The 10,895-nt window shown below is 37.4% G+C and overlaps 1 protein-coding gene across 1 annotated transcript in view; it reads right to left on the bottom strand.

Moving 5' to 3' along the window:
- Window positions 1-225: 225 nt before the first annotated feature.
- The window catches only part of LOC133519507 (synapsin-like), a 145,153-nt gene continuing 134,483 nt past the window's right edge, over window positions 226-10,895 (bottom strand). The window contains exons 10-15 of the mRNA XM_061853513.1: window positions 6,391-6,483; window positions 4,681-4,793; window positions 3,064-3,160; window positions 1,818-1,985; window positions 820-1,054; window positions 226-431 (exon numbers count right to left, since the gene is read on the bottom strand). Coding sequence (XP_061709497.1) covers window positions 226-431; window positions 820-1,054; window positions 1,818-1,985; window positions 3,064-3,160; window positions 4,681-4,793; window positions 6,391-6,483 — 912 coding nt within the window. The remainder of the gene's footprint in view (window positions 432-819; window positions 1,055-1,817; window positions 1,986-3,063; window positions 3,161-4,680; window positions 4,794-6,390; window positions 6,484-10,895) is intronic.

Here is a 10,895-nt window from a genome sequence, read left to right as displayed (position 1 = left end):
AACTGAGTGGACGCTCAAGCAGGGCATGCATAGCGGAGCTGGTAGCGCGGTGTTCGAGTTAAACAAATGCAAACGTACGCGAGCAGTCTCAGTAAACGCTGTTTAAAATACTTGGAAGCATGAAGCCACGCTACTCGCCCCGCACGTACGCGCGCGCACCCCGCTCTTCTCAATTCAACTGTTAACGATAGCTCGGTTAGACGCATGCCCAAATGCCGACTAGTTTTACATATCGCCGAATATGCCGGCGAAGGTTTTCCTCAAGTTCTTCATGGTGTCCTCGGCGTCCTCGGTGAGCGCGGCGCTGAGCGAGCCCTGACGCGCGAAGCCGCCGCGGCCCGCCGCCGAGCCCGCCGGCGCCGCGCCCGCCGCCGCCGCGCTCGCCGCGCCCGGCGCGCCCGAGGCCGAAGACACCGTCGATGACTGGGATGCTGGTTTAGGGAAATAACACCGTTTGATAAACTTTATTGTGCTTTAGCCGTACTGTTAAGGCCTAAGCGAGCAACATTTAGTACCTTCTTATAGTGATAGCGCTCTATGATATGTAGGGTGTTTTTCCGAAGTTTTGCTATAGGTGCCAGGTGAACATGGATTCATAGGTATTTGAACCCAATTAACTAACCAACACTGAAATTGCGAAAATGGCTGTTCTATACAATATATTCGGCTGATCATATTTTTAGAGAGTACTTAGTAGAGTTTACTACTTGTAGCTGTTGTTGCTTTTACTACTTGTGGTTAGGATGACAAGTTCGTACGAGAAGATTTCATTCATAAAAAATTTAGTTGTTGGAAATTTAGCCCGATGCAAAACATTACCTTGCGAGTCGCGCCTCGTGAGCGGGGGCGGCGGTGGCTGGCTGGGCTCGGCCGGGATGGGCGGCAGCGGGCGGTCGATGCTGGCCGCGGCGACGAGCGGCGCGGGCGGCGGCACGCTCGGCGGGCCCGCGCCCGCGCCCGGCAGCGGCGCCGACCGCTCCTCGGGCGACGGCGCCGAGCTGCCCGACACCGAGCTGCGGGACGCCGTCTTCGTGATGCCCGGCCGGCACACGGACTGGAAGTTTATCAATGGACTGGATTAATACAAAGCAATGATATTTGTTACAATAATAAAATGTATACCTAAGGGTAAGTTCATTATGATTTGCAAAAAATAATTAGATAGAATGTCATTGTCCGCTCTGACTGTGTCGTCATGTCCGTACTCCGTACCGTTAGGTTGTGGATATTGACTCCAACGCACATGACACCCTGCGGTCAGGAATTTACATTACTAAGGACCACTAAGTGGTCGGCAAATGATCTGTAATGCAGTGTGTGTGGCAGTGTGACACCCTGTAATCATCGTAAACTAGTTTCCTTCAGTCGTGCCACTAGTGGCTCAGCCTTACAACAAATCGTCGTTTCTCATAGACTTCTACACTTATGTAATCCCAAAATACAAATTATATAAAATGCCATTGCTCATGATTAAAATGTATTTACCCACAACGATATAAGAGTATGAACCTGTATTCGCTACGAAACGACTTATAGTGGCGGCTATGATATCCTCCTTCTATTGCGTGACGTCCATGAGTATGAAGCGGGCCCCACGCTTCTAGTCTACCGCATTATATTTTAACTACACTTTGACGGGTGCTGTGTGCGTCCCATTCCCATGACACGGGCAAGATAGCATCCGCTCGGTGAACCCCTTGTGTTTCTTTGAATTGTGTAAGAGCATCTAGGTATTGACTTCGCTTCAGCTCCGCGCATGCATCAAAAATGTCCATAACACCATTGTTCCGTTTGCGGGAAAGTCAAATACTACACACCTGCATCCTTTGAAAGACGAGGTCGGCAAGATGGCGGCGATCCTCCTCCTGTGAGTCGCCCATGAAGGAAGTGGCCGAATCGTTGAGCTCGATGATGTGCTCGCGTCCGTCTTTGCCCACCACCAGTTCTAGGGCACAGACTTCCAGTCCACCGAAGATCTCGCTGACCTGTACACAAGGGTCATCTTTCACTCATCTTAGTCTAAAAACGTGTGTAAAAAGGAAAGATTTTAGGGAAAACAAAATTTTTGTTCTAGGGTAAATAAAAAGTTAGGTGGCAGATGCTTGGTAACTCACCTAATTCTAATAGGATTATTTTTCTACCCGTCGACTGTAATGGTTGAATTATGATTTTGTATACCAAACCGTAATTGCGTACTTTTCATATATGAGCTCCCAAAACTCAACTACAATATTCATACGCAAACGCTGTAGACAACTATAATGAAATTGACCCATCACGTGGCGGCGCGGTCCAGTGGAAAAGACTTCAACGTGCGACTATTTCATGAGTAATATTCATATACTACTGAGATACTTACTTACCTAATTTTGTATAATGATTTATTTATTTTTTAAGGTTTTATTGTAGAAAGAATATTATTTTACATAATTCGTAGAAAAAGTAATGTATACTGTAGTAAAACACGCGAGCTAGTTCAATAGTGGTATAATCAAGCTCAGCAAGCTTCGTGTACTAAACACGGTACTCGACTGAATAGACTGACTATTGTATCACGATTGTATAAAATACTATTGCGGTCTTTTGTGACGGCCTGGTAACAGTTGTTAGCACACCTCACACTCACACGCAAACGGACACTACATTGTTTTATCAAGCCAGAGTGTGTAGGTAGGCATCAAAAATTTGCTTTGCCTCTACTTAACTTCCGAATGCAAAGATAAGGTCTTATGTTTCATTTCTTTTAATATTTCTAAAACACTTATTTCTACACTATTAATACCCGCTATAGATTGTTCGACAGCAGGCACGGCTTATACCAATAATAATAATAAAACTGAATTTTTTTGTCAATATCCCAGACAATATTGGCACGAATATTAATATGATTCTCGTTACCTACATTCATCAAATCATTGTTTTTATGCTGACAACGCTTAATCACTTTGGTACTTTGGTTACTTTGATCATCTTCAGCTTCAGTAGTTGATCAATCAAGATCGAAATCTTTTGATCAAGGCGTGTTAAGGAAAGATTGTTTGTGAGATAGTATTTATAAGTTACCTCATCGATCCACATCTTGTACCGATCGTTCATGCCGATAGCTTCCAGCATGGCCGAGCCCTGGTTTGTCTTCCAATTGCCCGATATAGACTTGCGCCTAGAAATAAACACAGTACAAGTCAATACAATTGGCAGTTAAAGATCAGATACATGTTATTAATGTTATATTTTATATTTATCAACAAAGAAAGATTCCAATATATGTAATTTACAAATATGAATGTGTATTTTTATTAGGTAAGTACTCTATCGTCCGAAGCGTCCTTTGCCCTAGAGAGTAACAAATGTCGTTACCAATTAAGCAAAAGCAAAATGTAGAAGCGTTATAAATGGAATTGATTAAAAAAAGTAAAACATTATAAAATATCAGCGCCTTAAACTGACTTTTTTATAATAATATGTTATGCTTTATGTAGTAGTAGTAGTAGGAACAGGATTTCTAGGGCAAAATGGATGAATTCACGATACTTCGCACGAATACCTTCTTATCTTTTGTTCTTAATATATCACATTGAAAGTCCTCTTTCTCTCTCACATTCTATCCCTTTTTATTTAGGCTATCACACATATTTTCTAAACGCTCTTGTCATACTTTACTTGTATTTTAAATAAACTGAACCATTTAAATGAACTAATACATCATTTCAACAAAAAAAACAGTTGAATTACAGAATTCTAATTGCTAGTAGAATTAGTAATAGTTTTACCGATTTAATACGCGGTACCAGGCACTGCTAGTGCCACACAATCGTGTTTAGATCAATTCAACTTGAGCCGATAATTAAAAGTAAATTAAATTAAAACCGGCCGCAGTAATTGAAAGCTCGAAGACCGAATCTAAACACAAGCTCGTAATAAAAACGCTTAGTCAACCCGATTGCTTACTGTGTTTAGAACGGAATACATTTATATATTTCCTGTAGGCGTAAAGTACGATATTATTATATTTTACCGCCCACCGCTTTATGTCAGGGAAATGCTTGCAATTTGTATATTTGTATTGTGTTTACGAGATAATTTGGATCGTTTTACAATGTACTTAAATGTTTGATAAGATAGGGTTTAAAAGGTTTAGCCTTTCGTTTGGTTCCTTGTTCATAACTTTTAAGTCCGTAAGCGTTCCATCTGTGGTACAAAATGGTCCCAGGTACGAGTATATGTACATTAAGAAGTTACATTTTACGGTATGTCAATTTGTCAAAGGGTATTCGTAAGGGCCCTTGTGCACACAAAAGTAAAACGTAGGGTTATGATTTTAATAACTTGTGCAATGGGCGTGTTTATGTTTGTATCCTTATTATGTATTAAGCTTTACAAAATTGCAATTTCCCATGTGATAAAATTTCGGAAATTTCCCCTATTTATGCATCGAAATTTTCTATTTCCGAAGACTTTTAGATTCTTTTGGAAACTTATGACAACTTGAACATCTGTAGCTACCGTCGTACCGTGTCCGTAGCGTAAAATCTTTTGGGAAATGATGCACCAATCAATTCCTTTTTTAGTTTATTAAAAACAAAAAAACATTTTTCAATAACATTCGAAAAGGAGACGGCCGACATGAAAGACCGTGGTCGGGTTAAAGTTTTTACTAAAGTTGTTTAAATTGCAACTTACATGAATGCCTTATAGTTGGTGCCAATTTTCTGAATATGTATATCGTATTTGGCGTCGATGTAGGGCTCTACCGTGCAGTAGGAGCCGAGCATGGCCACCACCCCAGCTATGTCCTGGAATATGGAGATAAAAGCCGATCAGCAATGACATAATTGATTGACATAACTAATTAAAAAGATACAAGATACAGTTACACTGACTGTGATATGACAAGGTAATATAAGGTATTTACAATTCCTCGTCATTCGACTGTCGAACTACGAAGAATGTAATATTCCCTATAGTCCGAGTGATCGAATAGCGAGGAATTAAAATTCCTTGTCGTCTGACCTGAAGACTGTCGGACCACGCGGCCATAAGGGTCGGAAATTACACTATTCAAATATTATTCAAAAATTACACAATTAATTCATGTGTCCTAACGAGACTAGTCTTAAATAAAACCGGCAACACGTTTCACCCCACCTGCTACCCTAAGGTTGTCTGGAAGAGATCGCTTACAGCGATAAGACCGCCTGTTGCTACCTTTCTTTACATTGTAAATCTGTTTTTTTAAATTTGTCTTCTTTGTGGTGCAATAAAGAATATTTACTTACTTACTTACTTACCCCACTTTCCAAAATATTCGTAATGCATTTAATTTTTTAAAGTTATATGTATAAGATTTAACCTAAGTTTAAGTACCGAATTTGTAATCGTTATTATAAGACATTCGACAATCCAGAACAAAAATTCACCATACCTACTCAATCTTACGGATAAAGATAAATCTGGATGACGCGTCAGATTCATCTTGCTCAAAAGTTTAACACGGTACGTTTATCACAAAAAAATTGGCGACATCGGTTGAAAGTAAAAATCTTATGTTGCTCAATCCTGTCTTGATAATAACAAATAATTATGGGAAAATCTTACACAAATTGACCTACAGGCCAATTCAAACATACAATGACATAAGAATGATACTTAGATGAATGGTATAATTTATTTTATTGGCACGCTTTACAGTACAATACAAACGAAAAGATTCCAAGTGTGACTTAATAAATTAGTATGGCATGAACTTTAATGTGGCACGGATTTTTGCTTACCTCCTGCTTATTTATACTTTCCTTGTATTTCCAACTATACTGTCTTCTTATTCTTCCTCGCGTTGTCCCGGCATTATGCCACGGCTCATGGGAGCCTGGGATCCGTACTTGGCAACTAATCCCGAGAATTGGCGTAGGCGCTAGTTTTTTTTCCAACTATACTATGCAAATAGATATTGTATATATTTAACAGTATTGTCGAGCTTAGTAAGTAAACGGTGGCTCCAAAGAAAGTCAGTAGATACAAGGATTTATCAGCAGAGAAAGCAATAAGTACCCATATCTCTATACAGTTAACTATCAGAAAGCTTCCAACACGCATGAGTGGCGTAAACGGCCAACGTAGCTACTTCAAAATAAACCATTTGACGACCGATCTGGCCTAGTGGGTAGTGACCCTGCCTGTGAAGCCGATGGTTCCGGGTTCAAATCCTGGTATGGGCATTTATTCGTGTGATGAGCATGGATATTTGTTCCTGAGTCATGGGTGTTTTCTGTGTATTTAAGTATTTATATATTATATATATCGTTGTCGAAGTACCCTCAACACAAGCCTTATTGAGCTTACTGTGGGACTTAGTCAATGTGTGTAATAATGTCCTATAATATAAAAATGTACCTGGAAGTCGGCCACCGAGTCCACTTTCACCTTGGCCACGCCGGAGTGCGCGTGCCCTATCTTAATCACCACCGGGAACTTCGGGGCCGTCACCTGGAACAAAAGAAAGCTCGTTAGTCTTGTCTTTATCTCCGAATCCAGAGACATGTATGTACCTGAGAAGTACCATCAGCCGTAAAATTGCATGGCGACTTTTAAATGAATTCATTCATAATTTCTCAGTTCACTGTACAAAAAATAAATTGGAGCTGTAAAAATATATTTCTCATACTTGTAATGAAATGTTACTTACTTAGTTACTTACTTCAAATTAGGTCCGGAAATAGCACATATCAGGTGAGATGAGTGAAGATGATATGTAAAGGAATTTCATACAGACTTACACACCTAGGCCTGTAAGGCAACCTTCTTTTGTTTTTAAACGTCAAATTATGGCACGTCTTGGCATTCAACCTTAAAAAACCTACAAGCAAAATTTTTCGCTACGCTCGGCCGTCTATATTTATTTGGCCTGCAACCCTTTGTTTCCCGTCCTCTATAGTAATGTACTATTTGATACTTCTCCAAATAATTTCGTGAGTGAATCTACTTTTTTTGTCACGAATAGCCATGGTTACAGTCGCCTGGGTCACTCTTTTAATCCTGGTTTCATAGCATTAAAATTAACTAAAAATTATTTTTTGTGGTAGTTATAAGTCACATTTAAGCCTAAGGATGCTTATTGTTAAACACGTTTATTTAATATCTACTAAACCATGTCATGTCATGAAATCAGTGTCAAATATGGTATGCGAAGTCTGTTTATATGTGTGTCTGTGGCCTTCATTTTATCGCCGAATCACTAAGATAGGGAATGTCTACAGTGCGACATTAGATATTACTGTAATAATTGTCCCCAGTCCCTTTTACTGAATAGAGGACTTATGGCCAATTAATCAAAGTGAAGCCTCTTGCAATTAAGTTCTAAGATATTCTAACAAAAGACGACCTCTATGAGTCCTTATTAGTAATATAATGAATTATTTGTAAAATAAGATTTAAATACAATAATATTGATTAAATCGTCAGAACCTCCCACTTTTTCAAACGTTCGTTAGGCAAATACTGAAATAGGTTTTATTTTCAAAGATTTCATTGACTAATTGCGATATTTTTGTGACCAACTCACTAAATAATCTCACAATACTACTTACTTATAGTAAATAATATGTAATTTATTTATTATTAAATCATGTACATACAAACGAAATGATGTTATAAGAATTATAATTATACTAATTACACATAAAATAAAATGAAACTAATATAATAAAAGTAAGTATATAATATATAATTTGCTATGTATATAATTATGTATGTTATATGTAGGATATATACATTCAATAAATGAATTTTAATTTTTCACAAGTTTTTATTTAACTTGTAATGTAAGTCTATATAGGTAATTACGTATATGTATTTGTACGGGTCAAATCTTGCAAGTTTAACCCATTTTACGACTTCCAAATCTTCCAATGAAGTTAAAATTTTGCATATATAAGTCGGGTGACAATGCAATATTATGGTACCACCGAGCTAATCTGATGATGGAGACAGGAGATGGCCATATGAACTCAGTGATAAAACAACGCAACCTAACTGTGTTTGAGTTTTTTAGAATTGTCTTGATGAATATTAGTTGCCTGCGGAAAGAAAAGTACAGTCAACGATAAAAACTTGTACCAAAAATATATTTTTTTAGCAAAAACTTATTCATTAGTCTCATTACAACTTGATTTGACATTGATTTAACATTGCTCACAGCAGTATTGTTGTACTAAGTAATGTTATGTCTAGGGCCCAGAATTTTGGGTGCGGCTATTGACAGATTGTAGGGAGAGAGCAACGCTTTTTATCGATGTTATCACTGTTACTGTACCACTGCGGTTAATTTATTTAAATAAAATAACAGGAATGAGTCATCTTTTTTCTAGTTATAAAATATAAAGTTAGTTTTCGTAATTATACTCATTTCAATAAATCAATTTAAACGGATTAAACTTATATTTCGACTTTCGATTTTTTTCATCACTGACCGTTGAAATTAGTACGTAAGTATCGGATAGTTTGATATTTATCGCTTGAGGTGTTATTAGAGTAATAAAAAAACTAACGTATTGTCGATAACATCGATAAAATAGTCTTGTTCTCTCCCCACAATTTGCACCCAAAATTCCGGGCTTTATCAATGTCAAATCAAGTTCAAAACATATTTGAAAAGTTCGGATCCTCATTACCCCCTAATGATGAATAGTTATGTAAAGCTTTCTAGTTTCTACCGTATCTGGAAACTTGCAAATATTGTTCTTCCACATTACTAATCATTTAAACGTATTATTTCCGCGAGCAATGTGTACCGAGCACTTCCCCAGTTTAATTACGAAATTGTTTGAATAACAGCGGCTCCTGAACGTAAGAAAACAGTCTATTTATGTGGAAAATGGTACAGGTAAACCCAACTGTAGGCGCTAGAGCTAATCATTCATTGTCAATATACCACGCGCGGGTGCGAGAACCGTACGTTATTTCAGTTCTTGGTTAACTTTATGGGGCCGATATAAATCTTAATTGCTAGTGTGCGCGAAATGTAGCGTAAGTTAAGTACCTCTCTGAAAATACTTTAACCCTTTGAACGACATGAACCCTTAAAGGTGTTGTAAGTTGTCGTGATTATTGCTTATAGCAGTTATAGTGACGAGAACTCGTTTATTTGACCTTCGATCCCATTTTCGAGGCTACCTCAATGCACCTCAAATATTGTCATGTTACAGCGACAGTTCTGTACCCCTAGTGTAAATAAATTCGATTTTGAAACGTGACGTACGCGTTTGCGTTTAGTCTCATTTTCTATGGGTTTTTGAACAGCGCGCCAAGCGGGACGTTTTGGAAAGTCAAAAATCTCATACAAAATGACTCTTAACGCAAACGCGTACGTCACGTTTCGCTGTCGAAAATATTTACACTAGAGGTACTGATTAAAAAAAAAACTATTTACATATATCCACAAACTGTCGATGTTGACTTATTCAAAGTTTCAGATTTAAGTTCCTTCATCGTCCTCTTAATAATCAACACTAGGTAAATACAAATACTACATTTACAAGTATGAGTGTAAGTAAGTAAGTAAATATTCTTTATTGTGCACCAAACATTTAAAAATAGACAGGAAATGAAAAAACACGTAAAAGTTAGGTAATAACAGGCGGTCTTATCGCTAAGAAGCGATCTCTTCCAGACAACCTTTGGGTAGCAGGAAACTATGAACTTACAACATTGAACGGGTAGTGCCGATATACATATAATTCAACAAAATGAAGACGCAAACAATATAATACATACCTACATACTAATAAATTATAATAATATATTATTCATATAGCTTAATATTCATCTAAAGTCACCTACTTAATCTTTCTGGTTGGTTTGGTTTGGGTTTGGGTTGGTTGGTTTTTGGTTTAAGGCATTAAGTCCGCAATTTGAAATTGTTCAATAAAGATTAAACAAACAATAAATGTATGTCCTTGTATTGAAATGGAAGCAAAAGTCAATAAACAAACTTCTGTATCCAATATAAAGTTTACAGGTGCGTGGTTGGCCACAGCGACGACGTAGAAATGCTGCATTCGTTTTACGAAATCGATATAGGATAGGTGTAATAAATGTAATTTATCTAGTAATAAATATATCATAGGCTATATAGTCCGGCTGGCGGGAAAGTGCCCTCGTTTCCTGGTCAATGGAGAGAAATTTAATTAAGATGTCTAGAATATTAAACAATTTGAAACGCATCGTTTTGAAATAAATCTTTTTGACGTTGTACATGAAATTACATAGTAGCTACCTTGCTCCATACCATACTTAACAGCCAGTGGCAAACTAAAATTAACATCGCGAGATACTTTATCGCTGTGTATGTTCTCAAATGAAAATACATATGAAAACATGCAAGAACATATAAATAGTGTACTAACAAACATTTTAAAATGGCTAAACAGTCTTAACCTCCATGTCAACCTAGATAAAACTAAACTTATACAATTTAGAAATTATAAAACTGTGCCTGAATCTATTGTAGCGTCAAATGCGAATACGTCAGTAGATGACGTAAGCCATGTTGGTTTTCTCGGCGTTGAAATAGATACACATTTAAATTGGAAGGCGCATATAAATGAGATAAATAAAAAAAAATCTAGTAGATGCTATGCTTTATCGATATTGTCAGAAACTTGCTCCGAAAAAATTGTTATCAGTGCATATTATGGAACAGTCTACCCATTACTTACGTACGTAGTAATTTTTTGGAGAAATTCTGTTGATGTTGATAATACATTTATATAGCAGAAAAGATGCTTAAAAACTGTTTTTAGAATGTACGTGGATGAATCGCTACGTGAAGTGTTTAGGGAGAAGCGCTTTTTGACCCTTACCAGCATTTATATATTAGAATTAAGCCTATTTGTAAAAAA

This window comes from Cydia pomonella, chromosome 7 (assembly GCF_033807575.1).
Source record: "Cydia pomonella isolate Wapato2018A chromosome 7, ilCydPomo1, whole genome shotgun sequence".
NCBI lineage: Eukaryota > Metazoa > Arthropoda > Insecta > Lepidoptera > Tortricidae > Cydia > Cydia pomonella.
Note: the sequence above shows the minus strand (reverse complement) of the source record. Positions and strands in the feature narration are given on the sequence as shown.